This window comes from Triturus cristatus, chromosome 2_2 (genome assembly GCF_964204655.1).
Source record: "Triturus cristatus chromosome 2_2, aTriCri1.1, whole genome shotgun sequence".
Lineage (NCBI taxonomy): Eukaryota > Metazoa > Chordata > Amphibia > Caudata > Salamandridae > Triturus > Triturus cristatus.
The window spans coordinates 855,866,941-855,887,501 of record NC_140582.1 but is presented as its reverse complement, the minus strand read 5'-3'; the positions used below and the strand labels follow the sequence as shown (position 1 = coordinate 855,887,501).

General features: G+C 50.2%; 1 protein-coding gene across 1 annotated transcript in view; it reads right to left on the bottom strand.

The window, feature by feature from the left end:
- The window catches only part of PDS5A (PDS5 cohesin associated factor A), a 1,513,477-nt gene that overhangs the window by 99,843 nt on the left and 1,393,073 nt on the right, over positions 1-20,561 (bottom strand). Inside the window, exon 32 of the mRNA XM_085642237.1 lies at positions 14,950-15,299. Coding sequence (XP_085498363.1) covers positions 14,950-15,299 — 350 coding nt within the window. The remainder of the gene's footprint in view (positions 1-14,949; positions 15,300-20,561) is intronic.

Here is a 20,561-nt window from a genome sequence, read left to right as displayed (position 1 = left end):
CCTCATTGTAGGAGAGTAGGGTCTGCAATCCTATGATCACCCAGATTTTTTGCTTTTGCTTCATTGGTTTACGACTTTCCCTGGCTGTGGGCCTGCCAATCAGACCCACAGCCTAGCTGTTCTCTCTCGAAATTAACACACATGTACATTAGGTGCATCCACTAATTGGAACTGGGCCGCCTTGTCAGTCCCTGTCTCAGCATACCACAGGTATCCAGGGCATCGGTGTACCCAGGGCCTACCTGGGGCTGCAGCATGTATTATGCCACCCCTGGATGGCCACCCAAATCTGACACAACTGGCTGCACGACAGCTGGGGCAAGGTGGTGTAATCACCCGTTGCTGTAGGTGTAGTATTCCTATACCTAACCCTAAAATGGACGCATGGATTCCTGTCAGTCACTCCTATGGCAGGCCTTATCAATCCTGAAGGCAGAGTGCTGGGAATCATGTGAGATGGTGCTCTGGCGCGAGCTGAGCCCGTCGACGGCTTGCGGAACCAAATCCTAAATAGCCGTTCCATGTTGACGCGGGCCAACTACCTTAAAGTGCATTATAATCCTCGCGGTTATTTGCTAACTTTGGCATCGCATCACCCAAACATGTCGAGTAAGGTGTCATACGAATTGGAATACGAACCCCTCGCCAGTTCTGGCGACGGGGTTAGCATTCCACCCTTCTAGAGGGACACGACATGGAAGTAACCTTGAACCCCGGTTAAAGTTGACTCAAGCCTCAGCATCACAAAATGGATGCTGCCACCAGACACAAGTCTGACCTCCTGCTGCTGGGAGACCTTCCAGCGAGGGGAGCTTGGACAAAGGGTTTCCTGTCGGGGGCGGTGTTAGCACCATCCCAGACAGGGTTTGTGTATCCCAGGTAGGCAGGGCTGAAAGGAAGGTGATTGCAAGTGGCACCCCGGTGCTCACTGTGCATAGCCCGGCTCAAACCAGTTTCGGGGGCACACCAGCCCCTGAGCTGGGGCGAAGCCGGACAAAGGATAGGGGTGTAACTACCCCCCTCCTGGCCCCACCCATAGGTAGGACCTAGTCACGGGCCAGCCCCTTTTTCCTAGCATAAAGGTGGGAGCGGGTCCCCTTCCCAAATTGGATAATTCTGAATCTTGAACTACTTTCCACGAAAGGAACTCTTGACTATTTCTGAAGACTCTCCCTTGTGGCTAAGGAGTAGCCACCCTGCACCAGCAGGCACCACCTAAGCGCTTGCGGTTTGCTGCACGTCTCTCCCACGGATCAAGACTGCCCAGCTCGACGAGACCTGAGTTCTCTGCCATCTCTGACCTCTACCTACATCATCGGCTCAGCTGAGATTCGTAGGTGTGACGAGACCTGCGGGGCCGGCCATCTTCAGAACCTGCACGACGCTTATCTAGCACGCCCACCGAGGGACCCTCGAGTGAGTGCACCTAGGGTTTGAGAAGCCCTAACCCTGAGCGGCTCCAGCACCGAAGTCTGCCTCCCCAGCATCCACGAGATCTGCGTGGGGGCCCTTCTGCTCCTTGCTGCTCACCGCGTTGTCCGACCACTCGCCGACCGGCTTGTGGCCCTCTTCACGACGCACCACGACAGACTTTCATCACTGGTCTGGTTGCTCCAGACTGGCTCTTGCTCCCCTTCAACAGAGGAGTACCTCGGACCCTCCTGGTCCACTCCCGACGCCATCTTGACTCCACCGCGTGGGTTTGCCACTGCCAAGACCTGCTGCCCCCTTCCTGGGCCCAGCATCATCGACAGCAGACACCTCCGTGGGACAGCTCGCCCTCCCTCCTGGTCGCCGCCGCGCCTCCTGGTCCGAGGAACAGCCGAGTCCGACGTCATCCACCCACCTGGTCGCGGTGACTTCAGCCGGTACCTTCCTGGTACCCACACGATCGCTGGCTAGCGGTTGAGAACTGAGTCTCCTCTGCTTTCAGGTTTCCTTCATCACCGATCCAGGCTTGGATCTCTCTGAACATCGACACTGGTCGCCTGCCAGCAACTTCTTCTTTCAGGCTCCTGAGACTACAACGAGGACTCCCGACATCTTGCTGAACCCCACGCAGCCGCAGCCTCTGGGCTAGGTAACTCGAGCATCTCGGTGCTCCATCGTAGGTTCACTCTACAAGTGTCCAGTTCCTTTTTCGTTTAGTCCCACTGATCGGATTCCTCCGGAATCAGTAACTTTAAACTTTCTAACCTCTCCCATTCCACTTGCAGTGTAAATGGTTTCGTGCCCTTCGGGCATTTGTGTAAATTGTGCAACCAGAAGTATTTTCATAAGAGTTTTGTAGTGTGCTTAGCTCCCTGACTCATAAAGAGCCAGGGTAGTCTTGTTATAAATAAATATCCTTTATTTTCATAACAACTTGTGTGGTGCCCTTTCACTTGGCGTTCAAGGGGTATATGTGATGGTAAACAGCTGGCTTAACACGCCCTCTAGAGTTTAGCCTAAAGACTGCTCGTATCCACGCTACTAGGATAGCTGGTCTATACGGTTGACTTACAACCAATCATCAATAAGGGTCGTTTGGAATGATACACAGTGATCACTAGAATAGTGAGCACTACATATCAGGCCAACTTCTCACACTCATGACGACTCCATTGGACAAAAGAGGCCATACTCCATGATGAAGCAGGAAGAGGTGGTCCTCTGTCAGCTAGTTTGGGGATGGTGTCATGATAACCTGCCGGTCAATATCTGCTCCAGCGCACAATCTGCCTTATTGCCGAAGATGCGGGTGCCATCAAAGGGCATGTCCATAAGCGATGCCTTGACATTGCCAGAGAAGCCAGCGGGTCTCAGCCAGGCATGGTGTTGGAGCGCCACTGCCGAGACAATCCCTCTGCCTAGCGAGTCGGTCGTATCCAAAAGGCAGCAAATGGTGAATTTTGCTGCATCGCTGCCATCAGCAACAGCCTGGGTCAGAATGGTTCGGGCCATATCCAAAACCATGGTCAGCACTTGCAAAACCAAATCCCAAACTGTATGGGTGCATCAGCCGAAAATGCACGAGTTGTTTACCAACTGCAGTGCTAGGCTAACGGAAGAGAACATCATCTTGACAAAGGTATCTAGCCTATTGGATTCCCTATTAGGAAAGTACCAGGATTAACTTTGGTGGTGGAGGCCTAGACTTCCAGACTCTCAAGGTGCTGGGTGAGGAAAGCTGGGTCTCAAGCAGCAGAGAGAGGGTGACAGGCAATTGTCCTGTGCACAAGAGCTCCTCTGTAGGGTTTGGCCCATGCTCTGAGCAGGACTTTGTGAGAGCTTCAATAAAGGAGATGAAATGGCTCGGAGATGGTGACTTCTGGCTGAAGAACCGATGTCAAGACGTACGTCATGACTGCCACTGAGGGCAGCGTACATGACCCAGAGGGGTTGGCCTGGCCACAAATGAGATGCATGGCCTCATGATATATAATTAGTTGGGCGGGGATCACTTCGGCAAACTCAGGGAGGTGTGGAGTGGACCCGAAGGCAAGTTATGTGTGGGAGTAAGGCATATAGTGACATCATTAATGCGTCTCGTTGCGATTACTTGGACTGGCGTGGAAAAGTGTGCTTCGACTTGTTTGACTTCTTGTGGGAATTACCTGACAACTTTGAGCCTCGTGAACGGGCCCGGAATTTTGCTCACGACCAGGACCTAGAACATCATGGAGGCACCCAGTGTTGGGCAACAAGGAGCTTCAAGGAACGCTCCCAAAACATCTTGAGACTCATGGCCCGAGAGTCCTTACAGGCTTTGGAGTCATGATCTGGCTCCAGGCCCAGATATCGGTCTTTGACAGGAACCACAGAGTTTATAAACCCCAGTCAATTTTTTTTGGGGGGGGGGTGACATCCCTAACACACTGGGAGACAAAATCTCAAAAAAACATGACAATACATCCATAAATGTTGTCCAAAAAGTGGACAGATGTATCTCTCTCTGGATCGAAAAGAACGAATGTCAGCGTGCAGAGGTTGTGCTTATATGGGCACAGCGTACGTCACTTTCAGCGTGGACGTTGCTGAGCTGATCAACACCTACTGGCACGTAGAGGTACTGCTTGAAAAAACTCCAGATCCAGTCTGACGCCTGGGGAATATTCTGAGGTAAGAAGCCTGTGGCTAGAAGTCTTGATCAGACACACACAACGCTTTAGCCCAAAGCCCAAGCCCTAAAAGGAATGAAGAAGTTAGAAACATGTCTGATAACAGAAGTTGCGGCGTATGCCAGTGGTAGGTGGAGTACCTAAAAATATCTAACATAGCAGCAAAAAAATATCTTCCTCTGTGCTGCACTCTTGCCGCAGTGGGGAAATCAAACAACTACAATGGTATTTTATAGTGGCTTTGAAGTCAGTCATTGTCTTGTTTGTGTAAGGGTTAGTAAACCGAGAATGTTCCTCTCAAATGTTCAGTAAGTCCAAGACTAAGCTGGACATTCTCTTGGAGAGGGGTGGAGGGTGAAGGCAGCTTAACGGACCTCGCCATGATAGCTTAAATCCAAAAAGAGTTTCACCTTTCCCGGTCTGAGGGCATTACATTCCACCAATGCACAGAGGTCAAAGGCCTTTGTTACGGTCTAGACTCTATACCGAGATATCACACACAAATCAAATGAGGGCTGATTACTGATAGTCCTTTCACTTGTCCTATTCAATTTAAACACAGTGTTTTAGATAACTATTTTCTAATTAGAAACAAGTGTATTCTTGGGAGGAAAAAGGAAAATAATACTAATCTATTAACAGTCAGTGTGCTCAGGATCTAGAGGTCTATGGCAAATGGAAAAAATGAAACTGACTTCACTGGTGCATGTTATGCCTCTATGAAGTTGCAATGTTGCCTGAAGAGATCAGTGTGAGAAGTTGGCCTGATGTATGATGTCACTAGTTCTAGTGTACACCTTATATCAGTCCAAACAACCCTTATGGTGATTGGTTGTAAAGTCAACCTTATAGACCAGCTATCCTAGTGGTAGCATGGACAAGAGCAGTCTTAGGCTAAACTCTGAATGGCATGTGAAGCCAGCTGTGATACCATATATAATCCCTTGAATACCAAATGAAAGGACACCACAACAGATATATATATAAAATAAAGTGTATTTATTCTAGTCAAACCCTCAGCACTCTTTATGAGATTAGAGGTAAGTACAACACAGTCTTATTTAAGCATACATTAAGTCACACAGGTAAGTAATACAGTTAGGCCCTAGGGGCCACGCAAACCATATACTAAGTAAGTGGTATAAGGACCACTGTCACGGAAATAGGATAGGCCTAGGGAATCGCTGGGGCTACACTACACTAGCAACAGTTAGGAAGTGGGAGGCCCACGGGATTCAGGTGCAGAGTGGAAACACTCACGCGTAATGCGTATAGTCGATAGAAATAGTACAGTTTAGAAATAAACAGTTTAAGGACACTTCTGAAGCAGCTAGAGAGTCGAGACTCGGAAACTAGACCCTAGGATAGTCACTACCCTTGTGAGCACCGAAGTACCCAAGTTACCTAGCCCACGGGCTGCGCGTGCATAGGTGTGAACTTGCGTCGGGTTTCGTCGTGGACTTCTATGGATGCCTGAAGGAAAGTTGCTGACAGGCAGTCAGTGAAGAGTGTCCGGTGGATCCCAAGGCTGGGATCAAGAAGAGAGGAGACCTGCAAGCAGAAGGGACAGAGTCAAGGTCACTAGCCAGTGACCACGTGGAACCATGAAGGAACCAGGCGATGTCGTGAAGATTGCAGGTGAAGGTGAAGCTTGTCGTTGCAGCCACGAGGACCAGGGAACGTCGAGGACGACCAGGTGGCGAGCTGTCCCACGAAGGCTCTTGCTGTCGGCGGCGTCGAAGTTGGACTAGGACTCACCAAGCCTTGGCAAGCGGAACCCACGAAGAACGGTGGACTTGCTTCTGGTGCAGACCAGGAAGGTCTGGGGTGCTTCTCTTTTGCAAAGAAGCAGGAGCCAGTTTGGAGGAGCCAAACCAGCGGTGAAGATTTCAGGATGCATCGTCACAAAGGCCACTAGCCAGCGGGCAAGCAACCGGACAGATGCGGCAAGCAGGAAAATGCAAAAGGGCCCCACGCAGGACTCGTGGAGTGTGGGGGGCTGATCTTCGGTGCAGATGGTGCTTGGAGTTGGGGCTTCTCAATACCCGGTGCACAACTTCGAGGGTACCTCAAAAGCTGCGCTGAAAGATACTCGCCACTTTTCCCAGGTAGCCGGTCCCACGTCTCTCGTCGCCTCCACGGATCTCAGCTCGGCTGTGGATGTGGATCAGGGTCGGAGAAGTCTGGAAGTCAAGGCTCTGGTCGGGCTCTGCAGTCGGTCCCTCGTAGAACTTTAGCAAAGCAAAGGGTAGTCTCTTGATGGTGCCTGTTTGCACAGGGTAGCCACTCCTTGGCCACAAGGGAGATTCTTCAGTCTTCTTCTTTCATCGAATGTCGAAGGTCCAGAGTTTCTGTCCAAGTTGCAGGTTCAGGATAATCTCATCTCCTGGGGCCCAGCTACCACTCTTATACTAATCTGGGGGGCTGGGTTGCCTGCTAGGTCTCGCCTTTTGGGTGGGACCTGGGAGGGGGGTGGTTACACCCCCTTCCCTTTGTCCAGTTTCGCGCCAGGACTGGGGCTGGAGTGCCCCAGCACCGGTTTGAACTGGACTATGCATGGAGCACATTGTGTGCCCCAGGCATGTCTCATTCCTTTCAGCCCTCCCTGCCCCAATACACTAAAGTCTGTCTGGGGAGGTGCTAGCACCTCCCCAAGCAGGAAACCTATTGTCCAAGCCTCCCTTGCCGGGATCACTCCCAGCAGCAGGAGGTCAGACTTGTGTCTGTGGCAGCAGCATCCATTTTGTGATGCTGAGGCTTTGGTTAGAGTTAAACCGCAAAGTAGGATTTGAACATGTCTCTCCCTCTAGAAGGGAGGAATAATATCCTCATCACCAGAAATGGTATGGGGGTATTATTCCAAAGTGTTAGACACCTTACACGACATGTTTTGATAAAGCCAAACCATAGTCACCATAACCGTTTAAGATTATAAGGCACTTTAAGAGTATATGGTAGGCTATATCATAGAACAGCTATAAGGACATGGTTCCGAAAGCTGCAGACAGGCTCAGCTCATGCTAGAGCACCATCTCACATGTTACCAAGCACTCTGCCTCCAGGATTGTTAAGGCCTGCCATAGGAGTGGCTGATAGGTACACATGTGTCTATTTTAAAGGTAGATATAGGTATACTATATCTAAGCAAGGGGTGATTACACGACCTTGCCCCAGCTGAGTGATCAGCCAGTTGTGTCTGATTGGAAGGCCAGACCAAGGGTGGCATAATACATGCTGCAGCCCCTGGGAGGCCTAGGGTACACCTATGCCCTGGGTACCTAGGGTACACTGTACAGGGTCCAATAAGGTGATCCTTACCAATTGGGAATGTACCTAGGGTACATGGAGTCCATTTTTTTTTTTTTTGAAGTTCAAAAAACCTTTATTCAGCATGATCACAGAATACACAGCCCCATGCCTACAACCATCTTGTGGCCGGCGGCTTAATATGAGAATGAAAGTGAATGTTGAACACAGCTGCCTGCCTACAACCCTCCAGGGGCCGGCTGCGGCGTAAGGGAGAAGGATAATCAGCATGTCATCATGTACGAACACAACCCATCAATCACTGAACATTTTGCATTAAATAATCTTTCCACAGTAGTATGTACCAGTTGTATCGGGGAACCCCACAGTCGCGTGCATTGCCCGTCCCACCTCACATCCCAGTGTGTTGTCTGGTCGAGGGACAGAAGGAGAGCCACCCATGGCGAAGCCTCAGCTAAAATAAGGGATGACACCCATCCCCGCCCATGACGAACAGTCCCCATCTCCGTCCATTCAGTTGGGTCACTATCGTAAAAGTAGTGGCTTGGAAGGTTAGGGGCTAAGCGGGCAGGAAAGCCCGTCATGCCTGTGGGTGCGACAGCAGATACGTTCGTAGGGGATCCCAGACGTCAGTTGGCCTAGATGCGGAAGGTAGTAATTCTGCATATCGAAGTAAAGTATCTTGACAGTGTAACATGTCTCTGACCCATTCCTTAAATTTGGGAGCTCTGCCCCGTCCCCATCTACAGGCTATCAGTCGTTTTGCTATAAGAAGGGCAGTAGTGGCAAATCTGCGTGTCGTTTTTTTAAAAGTTTTTGTGTAACCCAGAAGTGCCTGCGTCGGAGAGGGTGCCAACGGGACATCTATCATTTCTGAAATGCCGGAATACACTTGTTGCCAGTAGTTGGCTATTTCCCGGCATCCCCACGCCATGTGGAGAAAGTCCGGCGCCGGAGCGCGGCATCGCCAGCAAAGATCGTCCTCCCGAAGGCCCACCCTATACATGTACTCTGGAGTACAATAAAGCCTATGTAGGAACCTATAATGAATCACCCTGAACCTGCTGCTGGAGGAGATTTGTTCTGTTTGTAAGCAGCAATAGCTCCAGAGTTCGTCAGCTATGGGCAGTCCCAATTCTTCCTCCCATTTGGTAAGCGCCCTGCAAGGCAAGGGGTCTGGTGTAGAGCGTAGAAAGTGGTATAGGGTAGAGACTGCGTGTGCCGGAGTGGGAGCTTTAAGTAACTGGTGCAAGGGTTCCAATGTGGGTGGTTCACTAGGAAACTCCCCCGTCAGTGCACGAATACCACTACGAAGCCTAATATAGAGGAATGTGTCCATGAGAGTGGGTGCAAGGCTAGCGAACATGTGCGATTGGGAACGGAATTGGCCGTCATGATAGAGGTCCCCCCATGTTGTAATGTGGAATTTGGCCATAAAGTTTTTGAACAGTTGTTCCTGTAAAAGGGGCAAAAGGGGTTGGTATGCCAGGGGAAGCAACGGAGAATAAAGCAGCGGTGTGTGGGTTATCCTCGCAATATATCGCCACGCCAGAATGGAGCTCGAAATAGTGGTGCGGTACGCCGCACGCGTCTCTGGTGCACTGAGTATCGCTCCCTCCAGTGGGATAGGCGCAACCAGCCAGTGTTCCACAGCCGTCTGTGGCATGAAAGGAGTTGGGCGAATCCAGTGATGAATGTAGTGGGCCTGTGCACTATGAGAGTACATCTCAAAGTCCGGCAGGTCGAGCCCTCCCTGCGCGAACGGACGAGTCAACACCTCCCAACGAAGACGTGGCTTCCTTCCTCCCCAGACCAGACGAATAAGCTCAGACCTCAGAAGTCGAAAGAAGGACTTGCCTGGGTAATAGGGAATATTCATGAAGAGGTACAGGAGTTTCGGAAGAACCACCATCTTGATCAGGGATGCGCGGCCTGCAAAAGAGAGGGGCAGCGTGATCCATCTGGACACGCAGGCCTGGATATGGTCAAACGTACGGCCATAGTTCATCCGCATTAGCTCTTCGCGGTCATGGGAGAGAAGTATGCCTAGGTAGCGAACCTCATCCATGTCCCACCGTAGGGGGTAGTCCAAAGGAAACGGCTGAGCGGCCGCAGTAAGCGGAAATATAGTGGATTTTCCCCAGTTGATATGGATACCAGACATACCCGCAAAGCGAATAAACTCCCGGAGGATAGGATTGAGATTGGTAGCGGGATCACGGATGTATAGCGTGATGTCATCCGCGTATAAGGATATGAGGACCTCTCGCTGAAGACAGCGCAGAGCCTTGTCTCGGTGATGCTGACGGAGCCGGGCTGCCAGGGGTTCCATCGCTACCGCAAACAGAAGCGGAGATAGGGGGCATCCCTGGCGAGTACCCCGCGACACCACAAAGGCGTCCGATATCCGCCCATTCAACCCTACCCTAGCGACCGGACGGTCATACAGGATATCAATCCAGCGCGTAAAACCCAGAGGCATTCCCATATTGCGTAAAATACAGTGAAGATAGTCCCATTCCAGAGAGTCAAAGGCCTTGGTGGCGTCTAAAAAACCCGCCACCAATGGCAAATCCGGGTCTACATTATGCATAATGGAAAATAGCGTCCGGAGATTATTGGAGGTGGCCCTACCAGGGACGAATCCCGCTTGATCCGACAACACCAGGCCTCCCAGTAATAACTGCAAACGATTAGCTAGTATTTTAGTCAGGATTTTGGCGTCACAGTTAATTAACGAGAGAGGACGATAAGAGTCGCAGTTTTGGGGTGGTTTTCCAGGCTTTAATAAGGAGGTAATCAGAGCTTCCTGCATAGACGAAGGAAGCGTGCCTGACTCATGTGCCTCCATGAATACCTCTCGGAGTACCGGAGCTAGGATATCAATAAACGCCTTGTAGAAATCTATGGGCAGCCCGTCCAGCCCCGGGGCTTTCCCCAGTGCCATCTGATTGATCGCATCCCTAACCTCGTCCAGGCCTATCGGTTCCGCCAGAAACTCCCGTTGACGGTCAGAGAGCCAGCCCAGTGTGAGCTCCCTAAGGTAGTCGTCCATGTCCAGTGCGCCGACCCTAGTAGTAGAGTATAGCGTAGAGTAGTGTGTAGTGAAGGCCGCCAAAAGCGAGTGTGTATCACGTATAGGAGTCCCATCCTCCCCCTCCAGCTCCAGCACAAAATTGGAGCCCCGCGGCGGGCGGATCGCTCCTGCCAGTGCTTTACCGGGTCGCTCCCCCTCTCCGTACATACAAGCCTTAAAGTACTTGCCCCGGAAATTCACCTCTCTTTCAGCGGTGGAAGTGTAGTCTGATAGCGTTTCGCGGTACTTTGCCTGTGCATCTGTGTTGTCGGCACAGTCAGGGCTGGTTTCCAGGGTGTGGAGTGTGGATTCCAGTTTACGTAATGTATCTCGCAGGGCTCTCAGTACCCCGGAGCTCTTAGAGATGCAGAACCCCCGTATTGTGACCTTCAGTGCTTCCCAGAAAGTGGCCGCCCGGTCTACCGATCCCTTGTTACAGGATATGATATCTTCTAGTTCTTGACACAGTTCGGCTCGAAACAGTTCATCAAGTAAGATGTTGGGTTGGAGTCGCCACGTCGGGGGTCTACCCATTATATCCGGTAAGTGGAACTTGGCTAGCACCGGAGAGTGATCGGAGTATGTACGGCCTACATGGTGCACCTCTACCAGGGAGGGAGCTAAGGCCCTATTCACCATAATGTAGTCTAGTCTGGCCCATGTTGCATGTGCAGTATTCCAGTGCGTGCCTTCCAGGGAAGTCGGGTGTAAGTGACGCCAGGTATCGACGACATCTTGAGTGTCGCAAATGTCCCTCAGGTATCTATGTGTATTAGTGTAGTGGTGTATAGATGGGTTCGACCTATCCAAAGCGGGGTCCAATACAGCGTTGAAGTCTCCCCCCCAAATGAGGTGTGTGGAGCCCACTTCTCTGATCTTGTTCCAGAGAGCCATGAAACTGCTCGGGTTATCGCAGTTGGGGCAATAAGAGCAGGCCAGGGTGATAGTCTCGATACCTATCCTTCCCCACGCTATACAATATCGACCCTCGCGATCTGCTGTGGTGCCCAGGGGAACATAGGGAATACCTCTTTTGACTAGGATGGTAGTGCCTCTCGCATAAGACGAGTAAGGTGCATGAAGTGAGTGGGCTGCCCATCTGGCAGCAAAGGTAGCCGTGCGGAGGGGATCCATGTGGGTCTCTTGAAGAAATACCACCTGAGCATTCAACCTGTCTAATGCACCCAAGATTTGCCGGCGTTTCCTCGGATTCCCCAGCCCCCTTACATTCCAGGTGATAGCTGTGAGCAGCCCTCCCCCTCCCAGCTCAGTGCACGCGGTGCGGGTCATATTTGCTAATAGATAGAGTATGGGTTAAAAGGCCCAACTGGCAGCAAGTCCATGGATGTAGTTGTCTAGTGAAGGTGGCATACTGTGCTACTTCGACAAGTATATGCGCAGTGCTCATGCTGAAAAACAATAACAACCTCAAAACATTCCCTTGAAATCCCACCCACCCACCCACTCCGACATCCCAATCATGTCGGGCATCTCCCCCACCCCGTACAACCCTAAAATGTCCTGTCATGTACTTATTGGGGAACACCCAAGAGGGGAACACTAGAGGTCCAGGCCGGCCATCCCACTCCCCCGATATCTCACCCGCCATCCCCTGGATTGAAGGTCCAGCGGAAATTGCGGGAGGGGGGGGGGTCAAGGCCAGGGCACAAGCAAATTTAAACACATCGAGAGACCATCGAAGCCATCAGGGCCTAACAGGTAGTAGCTCAACCATAAAGGAGCAATGCTCATAGATAGTTGCGTAACCAGCATTGCAACTTGAACGAAGTACATAGGCATAGCAAGGCCAACCCATAACAATAGCAATATTGGAACATGGTAACAGCTAGACATCCCATATCAGTCAGGGGCAGAAGTGGGTGATCGGGACCCCGCCCTCTCCAAGTGGGATCGGGTGGGTTCAGGAGCCTTTTTGCAGTCCTTCAGAAATAGTTCAGCCTGAGCCGGATCCTGAAATATATGGGGCTTACCATGATGGACCACCCGAAGCCGGGCCGGGTATAGCATGGAGTGTTGAAGTCCGGTTTGAAGCAGTCGTTTCTTGACCGGTCCAAATTTACGACGTGCATCTTGCACTGACTGTGTAAAATCCGCGAAAAAAGAGAGCGTGGTATTTTCAAAGAGGACAGGTTGCTTTTCCCAGGCTAGGCGGAGTAGGGTGTCCCGATCTCTGTAGTTTAAGAAGCGGATGATCACGGGCCGTGGGGGTGCTCCGGGCACCGGACGGGGGCCCAAGGTGCGATGAGCCCGCTCCACCACCAGCTGCGTAGAGAAAGCATCTGCGCCAAAGAGGTCAGACAGGAGTTTTTCAATGAAAAGTTCCATTCGCCCTACGGAGGTAGTCTCCGCCAGACCAAGAAGGCGTACGTTGTTGCGGCGTGATCTCGCCTCCAAATCCTCGTTCTTGTCGGCGATGACTTTTAGTAACCTTTCCATTTGCGAAACCTTGGACTGGGTGGTCGATGCCCCATCTTCTAGCTCCGAGATCCGCTGTTCAGCCTCCTTAGACCGCTCTTCCTGCTGATCAAGTCTGTGTACTACGGAATCGAGGCGACGAGACATGCCGTCGATCTTGGAATCAATGGAGGTGAGGCTGGTCTGCATGTTCAGAAGGAGTGCCTTCCAATCCACCTCTTCGCTGTCACCTCCATCAGAATCGCCATCTCCCGGCGGCGGGGCCCGAGGTGTTTTTTTCTTTTGGGATTCGAACGGGAGCCGGGATTGCTTGGCGTCCGCCTTCCCCATGACTCAGCCTGAGTCAGATCAGTCTCCCTTTGACAGGCAATACCTAGGCGTACCGAACCCTGTGGTACCAGGACAGTCCTTTAAACTTCTCCCACCAGGGCGCGCAGTCAATGGCCGCAAAGCGATGGGTCCAGCGATTTATGGAGCTAGGGAGAGCCCTCCAATTCAATGCCTCGAAAGTAGGGGCACCTTACAGCACCAAGACCACGTTTTCCGGGGGCCGCCCCAACTATGCAGCGTCCACAAAGCTATCCAGCCAACTGCTCACGTCAGTGCAGGCGAGGATTCTACCTCCCGGTCAGCATTGCATTTTACCCTCCGTAAGGGGCGCCAGGCCAGGGGGAGAGCCAAGCGCAGGCCCTGCCGCGCCGCTCCTTCGCGAGGCGCCAAGGGCCGCACGCGACCACTGCACCCCGCTAGGACACCTCGCCCGGCCACCCCCGTCCTCGGGGACCAGATCGGAGCCCAACGACAGGTAAGTCCTGTCAGCAACCTCGGGGGAGGGGGGTGGGGGGGGCAGCAGGAGTCCGCGTCACTCACCGCCCTCGGAGTCAAATCGCGCCGCACAGGATCTCTCCACGGTGGCCCCGTCAGCCGAATGCAGCGACTAGACGGCAGCCTCTTGTCCAGCAGCTCCCCCCATATCTCCAGTCTGCCTTCGTCTACCGGCTCTATGCTCCACGGCGGGTTCCGCTTGGTCGCCTGGTGCCGATCTCCTCCCCTCGCAGCGGTCTCGTCGCGCGGCCTGGCTCGCACGCCGGATCCCCACTGCGGCGTACGCGATGCAGCCGGCCTCTGCGCTCCAGCCGCACAGCAACCCCGGCCACGGGAAGTTCCGGCCGCCGCCGCAGCCGAACCGCCGAACAGATTAGGCCACAAGTCGGTGGGGGTGTTCACTGGCCTGAGCCCCACAAATCGAGCTGGGCAGAATGGCGATCCCTCGATGTAGGATGGACTTATGGAGCTGCGAAGCGCCCGGCTGGCGAGAGCCTCACAAATGTGCGGCCATGACGGACTGGCGCCCTCTAGCGCCCCAAGAGTCCATTTTAAAGAGAGAGCAGACAGCCTGAGACCCTGAATGGCAGGATCTCAGGCCAACTAAGTCGAAAAACCAGCTAGACACTAGGCAAAAAGTTGGGGGTAACCATAGTCAGATATCCACCTTCCTACAATCAGTTCCATGGCCAGCCATATGGCTGAAAACTAGCAGACTTTCCTGCAGTAAATCCAAATGATGCCAGGTGGTGCCCATGTGATTGACCATGGAGCAGATCTCTTCAGGCGACATTGGAACTATTTCTTCAGGCGACATTGGAACTTCACAATTCCTGGAAACCTTCTTAGAAAATATTGAATTTGCAGCACAATATCTAGTATACTTACATTTTTATTTTGCCTAGCGTGCAGGACCATCATGTAAGCATGCGGTGCCCTAGGAAAGTCTGTAAATTGCAAGACACAGAGCCTGGCTCAGTGGTCTGAAGGGGTGCACCAAGTGTACCTTCGAGCTGCCATAAGGCAATTGTGTGTTTTGGGACATTACATTAAACATATGCTCTATTCATATAAAGTTCCATTTGAATGTAGTGCTGAGAATGAAAGAGACTGAGAATATATATATATATATATATTATATATATCTACACATACACATTTATATATATATACATATACCCCCAATGCGCTGTAATGTAAATCTAATAGTGAGCTAAAACATGCAGAAAACTGTAGTTGTCTAACCTCTGTAAATCAATTTGCCTCTGTGTTGCTTTTTTTGTTGGTAGATCCTGTTGTTTTGGTACTTTGGCATTACCCGCCTCCAGCACAACTGGATTTTCTTGATTGGCAGAGGACCTTTTTCTGCCTCTTCCAGATGGTTTACTGGTTTCATCTTTTTTCACTCCGCTACCCTGAGACTCGGACTTTGGTGGACGACCCCGTCTAGGTTTGGGTGGGACAGTTTGTCCCGTCTCATCTGTTTTCTTATCTTCTGTTTTTTTAATATTCTCTGTTCCTGTCGCAGTCACATTTCTCTTTTTACTTCGGTCACTGGTAAGGTTGCTAGCTATTGTTGGATCAGAGTTGATCTCCTGTAAATTAAAAGAATAATGAATGCAAATTAAAGGTAAGTTACAAAGCACAGAATCTTAAAGTGTTGTGCAGGGTGCTTTAAGTCTTCTTTTTCCGAATCCGCAGAATAATCGGACAAGTTCTGTGAGCATTTTATTTAAAAGATGCTCCTAGCTTTAAGTCGCTGTGTTAAGTAGACTCGATTTTCATCTTTGAGTTAACGTTAGTTTACTTAGTAAGAAACAGACACCGCTAACAGCGTAGCCTACTATGATCAAGTTTCCTGCAACTCCTGGTAATTTTTAACTCCGTGTCAACATTCCACAACAAGATTCATGACATCATTAGCATCCAGAATACTAAATATACTTTTCCCCCTTAGCATTTTAACAAAACAGCTACTACATTATACAAACTACAAAAATACACTAAACTGCATGTTACTAAATCTTACAACACAATTGATTGTATAGGCACATTAATAGGATGATAAGAAAAACATCTAGACATTAATACTTAATGAACAAGTTACTTCCCTTCAGTAACACCTTATGTGGTAGAGACTATCTAGCCACAGATTCATTACCTTAGAATATTTCCAGGAGTCAGATTGGATCCGGAAATTCTTTGTGAGCAGTACCCCTGAATGCTGGTAGGTGGCGTTGTTCGGTTCCTTATGACATCGTCATGTGCCGTTGTCTGCACTAGGAGTGAAATGCACAGTGCCTATATAGGCGGCACCCCAGCGTGCTGATGTCCGTTTCTTTTCGTGACTTTCCACACCAGAAGCTCAGAGCCACGAGGAACACTGCCAACTGGTGCATTAGAACTAGGGCTCTTAAAAGGGAAGCAAACCCTTTACTCGTTCACAGTGCTGGGAGGATGGGTAGGTCAGTAAGGAATCTGCAGCTACATACAGTCTCTACAAGATGAGGCATTCCTGAAGGCAAGTAACGTATTTATTTGATAGAGACTTTTAGCTGCAGATTCCTTACCTTAGAATAGATACCCAGCCAATACCACCCAGGAGGTGGGGCTGTGACATAGATTAGACTAAAAAGTCCTGTAGGGCTGAACGGGCAAAGTGACAGTCACGCCGGATCCAACTGTCCAGGTAGTAGTGTTTTATGGCAGATATTCAGGACAAGTACTGTGCGAGCTAATGCAGTGGTCACATTCTTTGCTCCGGTATGCTCTAGGTTGCTTTTTGGCTAATGCTTAGCAGATTTTGAGGCAGAGCACTATCCAGCGTGAGATGATACATTTCTGCACCGCCTTTTGCGTTTTGGCTACGACGTACCCCACAATGAGTTGATAATCCACCCAGCCTCTTCTGTGAGGTCAACACCGGATATTTATGCCAGCAAGATCGCGGGAGCGCTCATTTAGATCGTGTTTGCTGTCCAGCGCTTAGGGAGCCTCTCTTAAATTGTTTTTAATCCTGAATGTGCACCGTTTAAAAACTGAAATTTTGTTTTTTTAAACTTGCACTTTGCTGTGATCAGCGATACCGGCTTCACAAGCCTTGTTGCAACTTTCTGGTGCCACTCCCCCAGGATAGCCAATCAGAACGGGTGAGGGGTGGAGCTGACGCTAACAAAGGATATTTATGCCGGCAAGATCGAGGGAGCACAGCGGGCTCGCCAAAGGCAAGCCCGTCTGTGGCCGTCCGTGCACGATCTGCGCACAGCGCCAGCCATGCTGCCCATGATGCGAGGAAACTGCATTATTCAAGCCAGGCATTGCGGGAGATAGGTGAGAACGGTGGTGCCGGGGTAGGCATGCCTATATTTGATAACTCGGCCAGCCCGAAGTCCGACTTCATTAGGAAGGAAGCTTTGGTCTGTGGATTACTCAATGTTAGATCTCTCCCTAAACATGTCACAGAGATCCAATTACTCACTGAAGCGCATCAACTTGACTTTCTACTAATGACTGAGAATTGGACTTTTCCTGACTCAGCTTTTGAACTAGGTTTGTTGTGTCCCCCAGGTTATAAGATCTTTCACAAGCCCAGAGCCACAGGTTGAGGGGTTGGTTTTATGTTTAAAGAAGGCTGGGATTTTGTCCCTATGGACATCGACGCAGTAGAGGGATTTGAGCTCCTGGGGTTTTCCTTAAAAGACCCCAGGGGGCACCTACTGGAGGGCATTGTGTGCTACAGACCCACTGGCGCAGTCAATCCGTCTCAATTACAGGGGCTGATAGATGTTAGGGTTATTGACCGCATGGAGATTCTTCCTGTAGATTGGACTAACCATCATTTGATCACATTTCTGATGGCCATTCCTAGCTGAGGAGCTACCGTCCTGAGGGATGTTAAGAACTTCCTGGATAGGGATTGGAAGAGGTCATTGGAAAAGGTGACAGTCACCAACGTTGCCTTTCAAAGGGAATGTTTATGTACATAGATCAGTGGAGAAGAACTATACGGTCCTTGGTAGTCCTATTACTGCCACTGTTAATCAAATTGGCCCTCTGAAACGCCGCAAAAATAGAGGCAGACCCTCCGCTAGGTGGTTCAATGAAAAACTTAAAGACTTGAAATCAAAATGTAAACAGGCAGAAAGAAAATGGAGAAAGCACTATGCAGATGAGGATAAGCTTGCCTGGAAAGGGGCTATATCTCTTTATAAAAAAGAAATTTCTGCCGCTAAACAGGAATATTTCGCAGAGATCATTCTGAACTCGTCGAATAAGTCCAAATGCATCTTTAAATTAGTTTAAGATCTCGCTAATCCTCAGTGCTCACAAAATCAGATTCAGCCTACTCAAGTTCTCTGCGATAGATTAGCAACCTTTTTTTTTACGAAAAAATGAGTACTATCATCACGGGGCTTAAAAACAACACCTCCGGGGGGGGGGGGGGGGGGGGGGGTTTAGAAGGTATGATTCCTAAAGTATCAACCTCAATTGATAGTGCGGGCGGAGTGCCCTATGTAGGTATACAGACTGGGAAGGGACTGGTAAACTGAGTCTCCTGGACCATCTTGAGCCCCTCTCGGAGGAGGAATTTAATAGGCTCACCCTGGGCGTCTCCTCAGGTTCCCCCCTGGACTCCCTCCCACACAAAATCTGGAAGGAATTTGCATCAGAACTTTTTTCCAGGCTCCGACAGATTTGTAATCAATCTCTTTCCAGTGGAGTGGTACCATCTGGCTGGAAACAAGCTGTAGTTACGCCACTCTTGAAGTCGGCCACTCTTGATCCAACCTGCCCGGGTAATTATCGGCCCATCTCTCTCCTCCCCTATCCAGTGAAAATTCTCAAACATCTGGTCAGCAAATCTCTGTCAGCATTTTTAGAACGCACTAGTTGCCTGGCAGATGTTTAATTTGGTTTCCGTCCAGAACACAGAACTGAGTCGGCTTTGGTGACCTTGATGGACGATCTGCGTCAGTAGGCAGACTGGGGACAATCAGCAATACTTATTTTGCTTGACCTGTCTGCCGCTTTCAACACGGTCAACCACAATATTTTGCTAACCCATCTAGAGGAGGTGGGAGTAGTGGGCACTGCCCTGAATTGGTTTCGATCCTATCTATCTGGACGGTGTCAGGCCGTGGCTCTTCCACCGTTCCAGTCAGCCTTCACTAACATCTGTCATGGGGTTCCACAAGGACCTGCCATCAGCCCAATTTTATTCAACATTTATCTGAGCCCATTGATTATTACCATTCAGGCCCACAATGTGAAATTGGTAAACTATGCTGATGACACCCAGAGCATTCTATCTCTTGATGGAACCCAACCATATGCCCTGGAGGATTTTCATGCGTGCATGCACGACACTGCGGAGAGGTTACGAAATAACTCTTTACAATTTAATTTGTATAAGACCGAAATTATACACTGCGCAGTTGTGAAGGTTCCTCTGCCACTTCCTTGTAACTTCTGGCCTATCGGCACTTCTACTCCCTTGGCGCCGTCCACGACGGTGAGAAACTTGGAAGTCATGTTCAAAGCCAACCTGTCATTGGAGACACAAGTGAATAAGACGGTAGGGTGCTGTTTCGGCCTTATGAGAGCTCTAAGAAAGATCCTTCCATTGCTTCCAGTCTCGGCCAGAGCCTTGCTTCTTCAAGGCGTTATCTTAAGTAGACTTGACTACTGCAACGCCTTACTGTTAGAGCCCCCCAAATATCTAATCCAGCGACTACAACGTGTTCAGAACACAGCAGCGAAACAAGCCCTGTCCAGACCACGAGGTTCTTCTGCCTCAATGTGCCTAGCCGAGCTACACTGGCTTCCTGTGCAGCAAAGGATATATTTTAAATCCCTTTGCATTGGGTTTAGGGTGCTGCATGGACTCGGTCCTAAGCCACTACATAAGAAACTGGTTTGGTACACTTCTACCCGAAGTCTCCGTTCCTCTTCTGCCTATCTGGCACAGGTACCCAGATTCTACAGGGCCAGACTGGGAGGAAGATCCTTTAGATTTGCTGCCGCGAAACTCTGGAATGAACTTCCACTCGCAATCAGACAATGTAGTACCTTCTCCCTGTTCAGGAAAAGGATCAAAACGTGTCGGTTTCCGAGAAACTGATTCTATTGTCTCTGAGTAATGTTCATATTAGGCTCTATTTTGCTGGTCCGTGTTCACGTATCTTCAGCGCTGGGGTGCCCATAGGGTGTTTGTAGCGCTCTATAAATATTATATACAATACAAGTCAGAGTGAATGCTCTTTTGTGGTCCAGCCGATGGAGTCTCTCCTCTTCTTTAGAGGGGTCAGGTGGACCATAAAAGGTACATAAAGTAATCAGGTCTCGAAAAATTATAAAAATGTTACAAGATCTGCAGGTTTAGTAACTTGAATAATCTTCCTTGACCGAACTGTAATGTCCTTGACCCGTGCACTGGTCTCAAATTGTGTAATCCTAGGTAAATATTTTGTCTTATGGAGCCGCTTTTTTCCTCATTATCACATAAAAGATCACCTCAAATATTCAAATTGCTGTACTGGACCGTTCCCGTGAGGCACAGGGTCAAGACTGATTTGCATATGGCCAAGTCTAAGCTGGGGTGGCATGGTCAGCAAAAGAATGATGGATTTAACCCAGATCTCTTGACTGGGGGTGAATGTTTCGATTTGTTCTGCATTCCGTCCATCAATTGTGTGTCTTTTGCTTTCTCGCCCTAAGTGCGCCAGGTATGCCCAGACGTGGGTCCTGGGCTCACTGCGCCACTGGAATCAAGCTATCCTGGCTGAAAAGGGGTGACACCCCGAAACCGGTCCTAGGATGCTTGTTTCCGGTCCAGGGAGGACCTGGCTTGACAGTTC